The following is a 16,294-nucleotide window of genomic DNA, read 5'->3' on the forward strand; positions in this document are numbered from 1 at the left end:
TCTTTCCTTTCTCGTGGCATGATTTTTATTAAGTACATTACCCTTTACAAGAAGAATTTGAACATGAAAAAACATATTCTTCATTGACCTCCTCCGCAGTGCTGCGTAAGGCCGCGGGGCCACGGAGCATTCTCAAGCTGAGAAAACATTCTCAAGCACTCATTTAAGTTTCTCAAGCACTCAAAACTTGTTCTCAGACGTGAGCTCGTGGCCGTCTTTAATTTTTCTCACTCTGAGAAACTGATAAAGCCACTCAAGCTTTATTTGAAGCTTTAAATAGAAACTTAGTTTTTGATCACAATTTTTTTTTTATTTTTCAATTATAAACATTGAATACGTTTTCCAAAGTGATTACCGAAAAACAAATAGCACAATTGCTCATATTTCAGTTAGCCGATCGCTGCATCGTCCACTTTCTCAAAGGTTCTCAAAACCGATTTTGTTCCGATTCGACAAACGCTGAGAACGAGGATTTCTCAAAAGCACTCATGAGTGCTTGAGAAAATGAGCGCTGAGAATCCCCATGGCCCCGCGGCCTAATGTTATAATAATCTCGTGATAACCGAAAAAACAACGAACATACCCGTGGTCCGTGGTAGCTTGATGTTCTGTTCATTGCTGATACTCAATGAAAGTGCGTCATGACAAAACCGTACGCGATTGCTCGAGTCAAAGCTGATACTCTGGCTGACAAGCTGATCATAATCATGATTTTTTCTGGCTGTGAACAGTGCTGCCAAATGCCACTGTTTCAGTCACCAACATTCATGAATGAAACGAAGCTCAAACGTGCACAACTAGATGATCCGAGGTGAGACTGGAACAGTTGGTGCAGCAAGCACATGCTTGGTGACATTTTGTTTAGCACCCAACTCTTGGTCACTCACTTTGTCACGACATTTTCTTTCTGTGATAATCACGACATTCTTGGAATATACTTGGCGTGTGCAACACTGTCGGGTCAAAAAGAGTGAGAAAACATGCTCATTTTGTTGCTTGGAACCACTCTCACGCATCGCATATCTCTCATTACTATCGTGATAATAACCGACAGAAAATTTCGCGACCAAGTGATTGAAGTGTTGCACAAAATGTCACCAAGCATGTGATGGTCGCAACAACTGTTTGAGTCTCACCTTTGATCATCACAGTAGAGCTCGTGACGCTGACATGATTTTGTTTCAGTCGGAATTTGTCATGACTATGTCAGTGACATTTTACAGAACTGATCACAGCAGAAAAAAAGTTATGAAAAATTGACTGATCAAGCGGCGATTGCTATAATGTCACCAAGATGATTATCACAATTGAGTACGTTACGCTGACAAAGATTTTGTTTCAGTCAGATTTTTGTATGACATTGACAGTGACATTTTGCAGCACTGCTCTTGCGTGTTACATAACTTTTGTTATTCAACTACTTCCTTTATGTAACATATTTCGGCGCGCCCTAGTCGGAGCTGGCGCGTCTATTTAATAAATCAATTGAAATCAAAGTTAATATTAATACCCATAAAATTTGACGCTCGCGCGCTCACAATCAATAAAATCCGTTCGCGATGCCTGCTGACACGCTTCCTTACCAAACGTCATAAATATGCTAATAGACACTGTCATTAATCTCCAATTCCAATTAAAGCACAATTCTTTCTGCTAAATCATGACGCGCCAGTGCTTTGTTCGTCCAACTTTCATCGATAGATCTATTTCTTTATCTATATATCTTTCTCTCTCTTTCGTGAAAGAAACCTTGACAGTGGGTCGTCGTGAACGTGGTCGCACTTGCTACTTACTTGATGGGTGGTGGAAGGCGGACTGCTGGCGGGACTGCGACGGCCTCGGTCACGTGTACCGTTACTATGATAACTAGTAGGAACTGAAGAAGACGAACTAGTTGTATTAAACATTCTTATGACCTGCTCTGGTGATATAGGCCGCTTCTTACCATTATGTCTGGTAGAATTTGGAACTGTGCCTAATTTTGTAAAGGTTGGAAGAAGTTGGAAGTTTTCAAGCAAACAGTACAGAGAGAAAAGACAGAGAGAGAGAGACAGAGGGGGGGGGGGCACATTGGAAGGAAGGACCAGGACACGAAACGTCCCAGGACGATAGACAGAAAGAGAGAGAGAGAGCGATAGACACGAAGGTAGAGAGAGAAAGGTAGATAGAGCGGGAGTGTGTGCTTTTGGGGTGTTTGGGGTTTTAGACAGGAAAACTAGTCAAGAAAGGGACATAAGAAAACACACAGAGAGAAAGAGAGGGCAATAGAAACGCACACGCTAGGACGGTGAACGGGGACGGAGGGAGAGTTCAAGGTTGCCAAATTAGCCAGCAATGCACACCAGCACAATGGCCGAGCGAGCAGTGGCGTTTCCACGCAGAATTGGAAAACTTTCCGCGCTCGGCCATTTTCTTTATGACCGAACTGGAGGTCAGCATTTCCTGGGTGCGGGTGTAGGGGAGAGCTTAACAAATTTCGACGATATTTACTCACGGGAGGGGGGGGGGGGGAAGGTTGGGAAAATACAAACCATGATTTCTACAAACACACATACACACAGACAGACGCAGACACTTGGTCAACAGAAAATGCTAGAACTGGCAATGGAAACATACACAGACAGAATGGAAACTTCGACGGCGAATTCGATCACATGGGAAAATGGAAGGTTCACAGGGAAAACACTAAAATTGAAATGTTTCAAACTGAAGAGGATGAGCGAAAAACAAGAAAAATGCGGAACTGTTTTCCAAAGAAAACTCGCATCCCATTGTGTAATGCGGGAAAAGCTTAAAAGGAAAATGTAAATGGAGCCATTTTTGGCGTCATTGAAAGAAATGGAAGAGTTCTGTCGTCAGTAGTAAACGACGGGGAACACCAATTTAACACAGACTTTTAAACTAGATACATACACATTCATAGACAAAACGTAACGTAAAGTGCACACTTAGGAGATTTACAGCGAACGAAAGGATTTCGTGCTTTATCGAGAGCCATCGAAACGCGCTAAGTGTGTGCAATTTTCCCGCGGAAGGAAAAGAATGTATGGAGGAAAACTGGGAAAGGGGGTAAAACATTCAAGGTCCAGGCGCAGAAAAACAACAAAGACACCGGTTGCACCAACGTTGGGGAGAAGTGTTCAAATCGAACCGAAACTGATCAGTGTAGAAAGGGAAGAACGGAGACCTAGTGAATAGTGGTGGCTCTGTGTGGGTGTGTGTTTCTTTGTCTTTCTGTAGTTTGTCGTGGAGAAGGATTCGGTTTAATTTACGAGGTACACTTGATTTCGTTTCAATTGGCCAGCACAATTGACAGCAAGGAGTAAATATAGGAGAGATCGCTCAGTTGCGTGAGTCAGCTCAGAGCTGATGAGTTAGAATGGTGATCTAAATCTTTAATTGAAACTAATAGAGTTGGCAAAAGAATGGTGGCGAGAAATGTATAACCTCTTTCAGCATGATTTCTTAAATCAATCACAACTTGATTAATTAATTGCAAAAGAGTTACTAGTCGGTTGAATCACTCATTGAGATTAAGCTCTCAAAAGAATGATTTAGGTCACGAATTTGGGTGAGTTATTTGTTGCTAAGAGTTTAATTATTATTTTTGTAATCATCGATACGAGTCATTTGATCTATTTTTAAGAAGGTTGGCTACGAGCATAAAATCTCCTAATGGGTTGTAACTCTCACAAGAGTAACTACACTCTCGGGTTATAAATGAGTTATAGAAAGCTCTCTGTGATGATATAATTCAACTTCTGCCTTGCAAAGATTTAGGTCACTCATTATACCTCCATATGCTGATTGCCAGTAAGGAGCCAGCCTGAGCCGAAGCTGAATGGCATGATAGCTTAAAAAGAGAAAGCAGGAAGTCCGGATGTTGGAAGTGGAAAAAGCGAAAGTAGATAGTAGAAACTGCCAAGCAGTGGGGAGTAGTTCGGGACACAGGGGAAGGCGTAGTGTGTGTTTGAGCTTTGTGTTTCTTCGTTACTGCTTTTGTTCCCTATTTTCTTTGAATGCATTCGGTGATGCACACATTTTTGGCTATCGAAATTATCTCGCTGCGTATAGTCTCGCAGCAATTTACTTCCGGTTGACCCATAGACATAATGGCAAGCAGAAGAACCAGGACCAGGCTGCATCGTATATAATAGTTGTGTTTTATTTCAAAAGGGATGAGCAAAACGATCAACTAGATGGTTGCTGGCTGCTACTGGAGAAAGGAGCGTAACAACTTACTAGACTAGACTAGGGGTGACTAGACTAGATAAGGGGGGAGGGGGGGAGATGATGGCAAACAGCAAACCGGAGCGATACAGGCGGTTCTGCGTCTACTCTACTTGAGCAGAAGTGTGCGAGAATGCAGTGAACAATGAGGCTAGTAGGATACAACGACTACTGATCACACACAACTACGACTAGGTTGGAATAGTAGACAAAGAAGAGTCAATGAAAGATTAAACGAGAAGATAAATAACAGTAGATTTGAGACCGAGTAGAAACAGATGGATGGCATAAAATGTCAAGTTGATCATGCTTTGTGGTGAAGATATACTTAGAGTCTCTCCTTTGGAATAAAAATGAGTAGATAGAACTTTAATCTTAATTCATTCTAGAAACAACTCGATTTTAAGGTGTTTATAAAGAGATGATGGCTCTTCTAGACATGCCATAATAAAAAGATAAGATAAATACAAGAGTCAAATAAAGACAGCAAAAGAGAGTAAACGAAGGATTGGAACGAGTGGATTATAATTCGAAACAAGATAGGTTAGCCTGAGCGATTTACTACAAAGAGATAGAGAAAGAGTGAATAACAGAGCAGTTAGGACAACTAATGGCGGACACTACAACACTATCAGCACTACGATGACTTTTGGACGGACTTTGACGGGAGCGTGGACGCTTGATAGCGCAATAGATAGAAAAGGCGCATTCTGTTCAGGGCGGGGCACACTGATTGAAATCTTGGGAGGACTGGTTAGACGGGCGGGGCAGGGTCTGGACAAACTGGGTCTGGGGGTGGATCATAATGGGGTATGAGTGAAGAGTGTGAAGTGGTTTTAGTAGAAGTCGTTTGCTTTACCTGCACCAGTTGAAACACCTAAGCTAGCTGACTCTAAATAACTACTTCTACTTGGCAAAGAACCTCCTTTGGAAGGGACACCGGCCGTGTTATAATAATAATGAGGAGAGTGTGGTCTTTCTCTTTCTACTATTGTATATGAAGTACCGGGTGGTGAATAATATAAACCTGAGCGTCCGCGTAGCGAGCTTGTGCTGTTGCCGATGCGCGTACTGCCGTACGGGCCGATCACGTCCTCGGCCTCGAAGCTGTTGGAGCGTACGTGCCCGCCGGCCACCAGACCGCTCGCGTGGCCGCCGGCCCCGTGCCCGACGCCGTGGATGCTGCCGGTCGGGACGCTGCCGACGCTGCCGACACCGAGCGCCGAGCCGGCCGACACGCCACCGACCGCACCGGCCGTCGAGTGGTGGTAGATTGAGTTGACTGGCGGCGAGGCCACTTGCTGGTAGCCGCTCCGGGAGCTCCATCGGGACGGGCCTAGATCGCACAGCTCGGCGTAGTCGTTCCCGGCACCCATTGCTAGGGGGTCTCCGCCACCGGGGGCGCCCCCTAACCGCATTTCCAAACACCTGCCAAAAAGGGAACGAAGCGTGGGGTTAGTATGAGATTGGTACGTGCATTGGATGGGTATGATTTATGCGATGATCAGGATCATGTTGCAGGCACGGCGATACTGCTCTGTCTTTGGAGATTGAATTTGAGCCTGCTTCTAGAGATTATAAGACAAACATTGGTTTGTTAGAGAAATATCTTAACCTTTGAATCTCTGGATAGATGTTGTACAACCAGTTTTGAATCATAAATAAGTCACATTTGAGTGAACATATTTGAGTGAACCAAGCTACTTCTGAATGAGGATTTTAAGAGTGTTTTGTGTATTCGTCATGCCTCCAGAAAGCTTGTTTGAACAAAAAATTTCACCCATACTGTAAAAAATTGATGTTCAAATTTGGTTATAAAAAAACATACTATGAGACCACCTGGACTACATACACTTTAATTCTAGATTCCATCAACAGATCTCTTTAATGTACCTTGGGATAAATGTAAACACCACTTTGTTTTGCCATTTTTTCTAGCAGGTACTCGAATCTAATTCTAGCTTTGAGGCTAAAATAATCTGAGTTGAAAATCGCAGGCTAGTTTTGTGTGTAGTTTTTAATGGAGTGTTGACATGTTTTCATCCTCCAACTGTCAAACTCCATACAAAGAACTGACTAGAATCGTTAATGGCTCCAATATTTGACTCTTTTATTAATCATGATAATTTTACAAGGTATTTGAGTAGAATTTTGACTATTGCAACTTTTTTCACTCTATTAAAATTTTAAATATTGGCGAAAGAAATGTTTTATTTCAAATTCAATCAATGATATTATTCACTACCTAACTTAATTTTGCATAATTTCAGAACACAAAGTTTCAGAAATTACGTTAAAATTTATAAATAAGGCGATTGACTCACAGTGAAACATTGACAACTGACAACAAACAACTGACTAGAATCGTTAATGGCTCCAATATTTGACTCTTTTATTAATTACGATAATTTTACAAGGTATTTGAGTAGAATTTTGACTATTGCAACTTTTTTCACTTCATTAAAACTTTCAATATTGGTCAAACAAATGTTTTATTTCAAATTCAATCAATGATATTATTAACTACCTAACTTAATTTTGCATAATTTCGTAACACACAGTTTCAGAAATTACGTTAAAATTTATAAATAAGGCGATTGACTCACAGTGAAACATTGATGTCTTAAAGACAAAATTTGATGCGCACTGTCAAAAATTTATGCCTTCGAGTAAAAATTGTGACACGCTGTCAAAAATTGGTGCCTTCTAAACAAAAATAGGTGAGTTAGAGTCAAAATTTAGCGGCAACGACTGTAACATATTTTAAAGGCAGATAATCATATTGTTAACACTTGCTTTCTGGATTATTTACCTTAGAAAGGTGTCACTGTGTGCAAATATTTTCAGCAAATTTCTTTCCCAATAAAAATCAATACTACTAAATCATCACATTTCGAGAACGTTACACCGACGTGCTGATCGACCTTCAAATCGGTTTTTCTTGTAACTTGATATTTCTAATGCTGCCGACCAGCTCCATTCCTTTTCCTTTTTTGCTTCACCAACAACAGCACAAAAAGAAAAGAAACCCCATCGAAGCCCCGTTTACGCCAGAGGCTTCTTGTGGCTTTAGACTGCTCGCAATACTATTACGGTTAGGCTCACACCCGGTAGGTGGAGACCGTGCCGCACAAGTGCGTAAAACGTGGCAGAGTTTTATTAAAATTACCTAACGCTTTTACGACCACGGTCAACGTAAAGTCGTTTGGCAAGCCGTCGTCTCGTGGCGGTCGTGGTGGTGGATTCGTGTTTTTACGTCTGCCCGAAAATGTATCGCGAAAGACCTGCGCGATTACTCGAACGTGACCAATTCGCCTGTTCGAACAGTAAGGAAGTGGATCAAAACCACACGCCTGCGGAAGCTAGAACAACGAAGCCAATTACATTATTGGAGGGTTTTTTTCCTTTTGCTGCTACTTCTTTTTCGTACTGCGAGCTCATTTCGCTGTGCTGTACACTTTATTCGTTTTGCACGATATCGAGGTTTCAATTTCAGGGAACGGAAACTGGTAAAAAGAAAACCAGTGGGTGTCTTCTTGCATAACGTACAGGATAAGTGAAGGAATTGGATGACGTTAAAGAAGCATTAAATTGAACCAACCCGAGCACCAAACCGAGCTGATCGATTAATCGTTGCGTGAAGAGACATTACAATTGCTTTGTAAGGACGTGGGTGAGTTAGTTGTCTGGAAAATGGAACTGCTCGAAATGTTTCCGGTCCAGTAAATAAGCTTCATTCCACTCAGGGAAATATGCTACATTTCTAGTGCACAGTACAATAAACCATTTTTCATCAAAGGGAGTAATACCGGGGATAAGCACACTTCCACATTGTGTCGGCAAACAAATAGTACTGGTGCTGCAGCGATGCATGTAATAAGTGCAGCTGGTAGCAGTTCAAGCAAGCTTTATAGTTCATAAATCATTTGCAAAAAGTAAACCAATGCGCAACCGCAAATAAATTCATTTTCCAGAACAATCGTACAGTGTGTCCCGGGCAAGAGACGGGGAAACAACGGTGCGCCGATCGATACGTTGTTTGAATTTGGTGAACGTTTTATCGCGAATGAGCATTGTTTGGGGAAAAGTTCAATTATGGTTCATAAAAAGAGGGCATTTGAAAGTTAATGCACAATACATAAATGGAATAAATCGCAGTTAAAAATCATACATTTTGTCATTACAAAAAAGTCAAAATGTTAATCTTCAACATTTGTTTGCATACTTATAGGCGCAAACTATTGAAATATACGTCAAAACTGTATTTAAATATTCTTTCCTTCAGTCAGTCAGTCTGTATTATTCAATGACACATGATTATAGGGAATAATGTTATTACAAAAGCTCAATATTTCATGTTTTATGATGCCTTCACGACGCTTTTTTGTGACAGGCAGCTGTGTCATTGTGGTTTATGAAGAGTTAGACGATGCACTGCTAAAGTACACACAACAAAAAAAAACATGCACAAACATGTAGGCAATCAACTGTCAGTGCAAAACCAAACAAAACGCCTCCCGGTCAACATGCGTCAACGTTTGCACAGATTGTACACAATGCACCACGGCACCGCTCCCGGGACAGCTGATCGGGTGCCAAATGGGGTAGAGTGAATTTAATTAATTTTTCATCGTACCATCAATCCCGTACCACGGGTTCGCGTCCCATTCCTGCCCCCGAGTGGAGGGGAAAAACTGGTTCCGGCTAGATTTCGGCGGTTGCCTACCAATGGGCTAGGCCGCCTGCCGGTGATGTGAAATTGGCACATGACATGGCTGCACGCATAATCAATGCGCGATGCTCCCGATGGAACACCGTACGCTGGGGAGCAATCTGGGCACCCGAGCTGGCCACCGGGTTGTATTCTGTTAGGGAATTAAAGGTCCGCGAGAGGAACGGCTATAAATTATCTAATAAGTGGCCCCGCACAAATGGGAAGCTTAAAGCTGACTTATGTAACTGTAAGTAAAAGTTCCGGAGGATGGGAGGGAGCTGGTATTTTCATTGGAAATTAATTGAGACGAAATTATGCCACCAGAGATACCATGAACACGTAAAGGTGGTATTAATAATTGAGCATGTTAATAAAATCTCATACGAAATGCTAAATACGTTATTCTGTCTAGATGTTTGCATACTTTTAGGCGATTTGTCATATCTTATCTCTTAAGTTTGCATACTTTCAGGAGTTTTCCTTTAACTATCGCCCATCGTTTTTAGTGAAGTTTTTAACATGCTAACGATGATGCTACAGTTTACGGTAAACGACAGCTACTTGCATGTGTCCATAGCAAAAAGAATCATGGACAATGTGGCTTTTTTTTCTTATTTTCTTCTGTTTCCCTACCTTCAACGAACCGTAAATTTGGTTCTCACGCACAGCTGCGACCAACAGGTTTTGGTAAAGAGCAAGCATCTTTTAGAATTGAGTCACAATCAAAAGAAAGGACGCGGAAACGATGCATGATAGCTTTCTCCCTTCCGCACTGTGGACAATCGTTTTTTTGTTCGAGTGTATGCGTGCTTGACGACTAAATTACATGCAGCTGTGGCTTTTTCGTCCTCAAGTGCTCTCAGCTACAGCTTTAACTGTATGCTCAGCGCTGTTCAACGGAAGCTGCTTTTGTTGCTTCCAGACAGTGAGCAATTGGGAGATAGTATGTCGCATGGAGCTGTTGCTTTTTTTGTTAGCCCGGCCTGTTTGTTGCAGAACTGTGCAGGATAACACCAACAAAAAGCGAACATCAAGTCTTATAGTAAAAGGGGAAACCACAAAGAATTTAAAGAGCTTCGCATACAGAAAGTACTGTGAGTGTATGTCGAGGATAACAAATGCTTTTTGACAGTTGCGTTTATTAACTGGCAGTTTGCATCGAAAATGAAATTAATCGTACCATCAAAAACAATTTCAATTTCAGTGTAATTCATTTTCTATGTACAAGGAACGGTATGTACTGGGCGTAACACCGAGCAAGGTGCGCTAGAGTTACGAGTAAAAACACAAATATCTCAAATCCATCAATTCAAACAAGTCGATAGGAAACAGGCTCGCTTGATCAATCATCCACCGACGGGTATCATTTATTCAAATTTCTACCATTTATCCTTCAAATCAGCAGACGCCGATCGGTTCGCGCTGCAAGCGAACGGAAAGGGAAGGGAGGAACAAAAAACGAACACGAAAACTTTGCACCGGAAATGATGGTAAGCAGCGAGCGGAAATGAGTGTGGAAATTTTCTGCCTGAACGAAATCAATTTATTTGCTCTTTTCCCAGTTCCGTTAAGTTTGCCGCACCAGCTGAGCCGTGCTAATCTACCATCCATCTTGCCTGCATCCTTTGGTGGTTTCTGTTCCATTCAGACTCACACACCCACACACACACACACACATGGTCCGATAAAGCAAATGCTTATCAAGCCATCAGTATCGGGGCAGGGTTTTTTTGGCGCTGCAGCACAATTTTCTCACATTGACGTGTGATTTCCCCCTGCCGTACGGTTCCGAGCGCGATTCCGTTTCTTAATCGACAAAAAAGTGAGGAAAGTTGGAACCATTAGCGATGGTGGTTCGAAGTGCAGCGAGGGAAGTGCCGCGGGTTTGACAGCGAGCCAACACAGCCGCGTCGGTAACGAGCGAGCGTACGATGTACGGTACACACCTGCATGCTCTGCAGTTGCGATTGCATGCATCCATTTCATTTCCTTCATTAACAGTGCACATCGTCGTTTGAAGTTTGTATGTGTGTGTTAGTATTGGCATTTTCACATTACCAGAATGGTGGAAGTGCTTTCGGGGTATATGGGAAGGATGGGTTTCCTTACAAATGCAAACGGGGAAACTGATTATGCTGTGATAAGAGGGCATCCTTTGGGCTACGTTTTGAGTTGATTGAACATTATGCTGGCGTAGTCTTTTGAATGTGTCTTAATACACTACATCAAATAGGACCTGGATGAAAAAAGCTGGATATTTTTAATTTTAGTAATGTTGTCTTAGAATAAAGATGCTCTCTGAACAGCAAAAGCTCTTCAAAATTAGATTTGCTTTTTCAAGAGTGATGACACTTTACGGTTGAAGATAGTACTTAAAATAAAAGATGATAGACCTGTTCGCTTAGAATCCGATCACTTACTACAGGCCGTTAAATTTCAATTTTACACAATTTTCAACACAGACAATGGATTTTGGCATCAAACGAAATGTATTTTATTTACTTTTCATTGAAAAATATATAAATAATATTGAAATGTACATGTTCATGTTCAGATGAATGAAATGACTTATCCTTCGATGCCTCTCATTAGATCCCGCACAGCCGATATATCGTCTTATTTAGCGTTTTGCTCGAGCAGTGTGCAATTTTTAATGATCTTTTAGTATTTTTCGCGGTTTTTTTTCAATTTTTGTTGAATTAGTGCATTTTTACATCAGGTCAAAATCCAGGACTACTATAATGCTGTACATAACTGTACCATTTTGACTCTTCCCAACTGTAATGACAGCCGGTCAGTTCTTTACTGAGCCACGGAGCCCTGGATATTAGGTAAAATTCATTTGTGAAGGCATATTATTACCAAAACAGTCCGATTTGACCGTATTTCTATTCATGAAGGCACTATTCATTAGAAATGTGTGAGTTAGTTGTTTCATTGGTAATGCAAGTCCGTGTATTGTGCCTTTACCTGCCAATGATTTTTGATTACTTCGATTTGCCGGCAAATTTCTCAGAAAAATAGTATTTATGACATTGGAGATATTGGATCATGCTTCATAATATGATATGTTTAACCAGAAACCTCAGTTTTAAAGAAGTTTCGAATTGTCTCTTCCATGTAGGACGTTCCCAGTAATTGTGCAACTTTTTTATTCAACACTGTAATTCTAACGTAAATAACCATTGAACACAGGCACGTACACATAAAAACTGTTGCAAGATTATATAGTGTGCTTCAATATCTGCACAGTATCTGCACAGGACTTTATTTAATTTGAAATCTTTAGGTGAGGGTAAAAAATCTTTATATGAGGAAACGATCTTGTGATAAAAAGAACTATATACGATTAAATAGGCTTTATCAAAATGAAAGGAGCTGTTTGGCTGAATTGAAGAAGCTCGTTGAGATTTAAGATGCTTTTTTATTAAATGATTTTTTTCCATGGTGTTCGAGATCAACCCTTATGATTTCTTTATCTTTTTTCTGAATTATACGTTCTACTCTTACAGCTTTTAAAAACTGTTTGCGGTAGGAGATATATTTCGTGGTAAGTTTGAAGATGCTCTCCAAGTGCTGATAAGCTATTTGAGGTTAACGTAGCTCTTTCAGATCTAATTTGGATAAAATGCAGGGTTTTCAGAGTCAATTTCCAATGTCTACAACATTTTTCATCGATTGCGAGATGTGTTAATAGCTGTCAAATGTTGTATTTCCATCACAAAAATGTTTTATTTCTTATACATGATTTTCAACATGTCTCAAGCTGAATGGAGTTAAAATACACCATTTGACTGCTGTTGAAAAGCAGCTTGGAGGCGGTGAATTCAGGGGTTTTTAAGTCAATTTCGAATGTAAACATTGTTTTTCACCACGTGAAACAAGTTATTCTGCATCACTCTGATATTTCATTATCATCATAATAATTTTAATTTTTTTCAGCATGATTTTCAACACTTCACCAGTCAACGGGTGTTGAGATTCGACTTCAAACCTCGATACAAAAACGATGGTAGCATCCCGTAGAAGTGTTGAATATCATGCTGAAGAAATTAGAAATTATGATGAAAATAAAATGTCAGAACCATGTGGAACGATGAACATTTTGCACGCGGTAAATCACAATGTTTGCATTCGAAACTGACTTGGAAAACCCTGTAACAGTTGTTGAGGCAGTGCAACGCTTTTTTAATTACAATGTATTATGTGAGCGTACGACTAATTCCTAAGAACAAATATGAACTATGGGAATTATAATGGTCTTCAAGATTCTATCTCTTTGTGGTGAAAGAAGGGCTATCAAAATCAGGATAGCACTTTATACAACTCTTTCAAATCATAAGACACATAAGATCTTGGTTTGTGTGATGTGTTTGTCGTGCAAAATGTTTTTTTTTTTTTTTTTTTTTTTTTTTTTTTTTTTTTTTTTGTAAGAAATAGAGTGAAACATTTTAAGAGGAATGTGAATATGATTAATGCCTGCCGATTCAACCTGCACGATCAAGCAAAACTAATACCATTGCCAAATTGCTTCATACTCAAACTAAAAAAATTAGCTTAACGCATCGCCGAAACCACGACAGAGGGGCCACCAAAGCTCTCTACCACGGATCATCAAAACACGCAATCATACCGGGCCGCGCTCGGAAACTCCTGTCGGAAATGAAACAATCTTTCCCATCCGAAACAGGGAATAACAAAGAAAAACAACCCCGTGCACACAAACACACATGCTGTACATAACAACAGGTTATCGAAAGGCGGTGAGGTTGCAGTTTTGTATTGGTTGGATGGTTCCCGCGAACTAGGGCCGCGAAACCCTGGTGTACACGTTATTGGCACGAGAGCACGAGACTGCTGCAGTTTTGCGAATGTTTCAACTCATCGTCCATTTTTTTCTCAGTCCCGTTGGGTTGGATGGTTGATGTGTATTTTTTTTGTTGTTGTTGCTTCCTTTACTTCACCACCGCACGAGGTGAACCGCGGCTAGAACCCATCATTAGTTGCGGGTGTGCGTGGCAGGCAGTGTGTGGCCGCTGCCGCTTGTTTTATAGCTTTCTTTTTGCCTCAAAGTCCTCGGTCCTCCCTTAGCTGCGGAGAGATGCGGTACTTGTACACTGCAGCGCATTCGTTGTTTTGCGTACCGCATCGTAAAGGGAGGAGAGGATGAGGTAGTACCTGGCGATGGGCGATACTTCTGTTCCACCCCGCCCACACCCGGTCGAGTGCTGCTGGACGCGCGTGTTATTGAATTTCCTTTCCAATTTCCACACATCATAAATTTCAATTAATAGCGTCTGCATAGGGCAGCACATTTTGCCGCAACATCGTTGACCCAGTGTGCGAAGGTGCCCTTTTGTACCCCTCTCTTCAATTCCCCCACCATCCCTTTTGACCCAGGTGAGACGGTGGGTTGTTGTCGAAAGGACTAATCACCGGAGGGGTCCTTCATTGGCGTGTAAGTGGAGAAGTTCTCGTTACACGCTACAACCTCCCCTGGTTCGTCGCCTGGTGCAGAAACGAGCGGCACGAAGTCTACTTTTTCGCATCGAACAAACGCTTGTTACAGAGAGACACACACACACACACACACACACGCAAAAAACAGAACCAAAATCGTGCCAAATTGGAAGATTGAGCACTGTGGCTAGAAATGGATGGAGCAGGTGGAGAGAAATTCTTCTAAAAAGTGCCAATAAACTACCCCAAAAAAACCCTTTGGAAGGTGTCGCATTTGTGGCACACCATTCACGTTAACAGTGTCCGATAGACCGCGCACAAAACCGAATAGCGCAGTAAAGAGAGCATTCAATCAATTTTATGTCGCAGAGGTAAATAGATTGTGTTCCGTTTCGATAGCACTTACGTTAACTGGAATGCTTGTCAAGCAATCGTTCTATGGGCAACTGGTCTCAATGACTGTCATACCCTAACGATGTCCAAACACATGATGGTACCGAAACCTGATTCAGCATCGAGCAGGGCTTTTGAAGGACACATTATTTAACGAAGAAAAAAATGCAAAATTAAATAAAAACTTCAAAACACGTCCCCTGAAATGGACTTCCCTATTCATGGCTCACATTAAATAGGCAAATTAAATCGCTATTGATTATTTATGAACCTTTTTATGCGACACGGCGTCAAGGATGGATTGATCAATACTTTTTCGTTTACACTTGATTGGCTATAATTATTTAAAAAAAAAAGAAACCAAAACGAAGCAGCTATATCCCCTTGGAGAAGAAAGGAAGAGACAAAAATATATTCTACAACATAGCCAAAATTTGCCAACGTGCAAGTAGTATGACGCCAGCACCGCCAGAACCTCCGTTCGTTTCCCGTTTCTGTCCCAATACCTTGTGGCTCTATAGTGTCGTGAACCTTTCCTGGCTGGCTCACGTGAGGGCTGGAACGTTTCCCACTCTAGCAAAAAGTCATTCCAACAGCCTTAGGTGACTCGACACCTTCCCCAATGTGTATATAAGTGTGTGTGTGTGTGAGTCCAGGTCTATAAACATCCGGACACTATCCGTAAGTCTGTCCCGTGGTTTCGCTCGGCCCTTCTCTCTTTTTTTGGCACCGAATGCTTCGCATCTCGTGCCACAGGGGCTAGGAATAACCGACAAGGGATATGATAAATTTGTTGGCGGCAGGTGCCCGCGTTTTTGCACAACACGAGCCTGGGTGTTGACACACCTGTCAGTGGAGTGTATTTTATTTCATTTTTTTGGTTGAAGCATCAGCTCTAGCCAACCCCGTTTTTGCGCCACCACTGCGATGCCACGTCCGCCAAATGACGTGACCTAACAGAAGCTCTTGCCCAGTCCGAGGGGTTGGGAGGCGATGGGAATGTTTTGCGGGCCGCGAACATTATCTAGCACAGATAATTTGCAGACATCGGCTCGGATCTGTGTCAACTGTGGCGGTTGTCGTGGGATCGTTTCGATGGCACCGATTTAGAGGAACAACGCCGCCCCTGGTGTAGAGCTTTTAGAGAAAAAGATTCCGGGCAAACACCATGTGTTTGGAAATAATGCAGAACTTGAGGTGCGTTTTAAATATTTTAAGAAGCAATTTTTGTGCAAAACTGTTTAATTTTTAGCATACTTATGGTCGACTTTTCTAGAATGAACCCAAATTGGCGCTCCTACTTGCGGTGATACGCGTTCTACTATTTTTACAATGTTGCCGTGTCTGCGTGTAATAGATAGTGGCCGCAGCATATTGCCCTACCGGCCACTCACACACTCACACCGGTGTACGCCATAAATTGTATTGTGGTTTCTAATTGTCCTACCCTCTCCTTTTTTTGTCCGTAAGGTAAAACACCTTTCGGAAGCCCTACCG

General features: G+C 41.6%; 1 protein-coding gene across 8 annotated transcripts in view; it reads right to left on the bottom strand.

Moving 5' to 3' along the window:
* LOC120955730 (uncharacterized) overlaps nt 1–16,294 on the bottom strand; it is a 91,117-nt gene that overhangs the window by 61,142 nt on the left and 13,681 nt on the right. For 7 of the 8 annotated variants that reach the window (XM_049608207.1, XM_049608199.1, XM_049608200.1 and 4 more), the window contains exons 3-4: nt 5,090–5,658; nt 1,794–1,975 (exon numbers count right to left, since the gene is read on the bottom strand). In XM_049608207.1, coding sequence (XP_049464164.1) covers nt 1,794–1,975; nt 5,090–5,648 — 741 coding nt within the window. In that variant the 5' untranslated portion in view covers nt 5,649–5,658. The remainder of the gene's footprint in view (nt 1–1,793; nt 1,976–5,089; nt 5,659–16,294) is intronic. The other variant, XM_049608206.1, reaches the window with a different exon arrangement.

This window comes from Anopheles coluzzii, chromosome 3, assembly GCF_943734685.1.
Source record: "Anopheles coluzzii chromosome 3, AcolN3, whole genome shotgun sequence".
Taxonomy (NCBI): Eukaryota; Metazoa; Arthropoda; class Insecta; order Diptera; family Culicidae; genus Anopheles; species Anopheles coluzzii.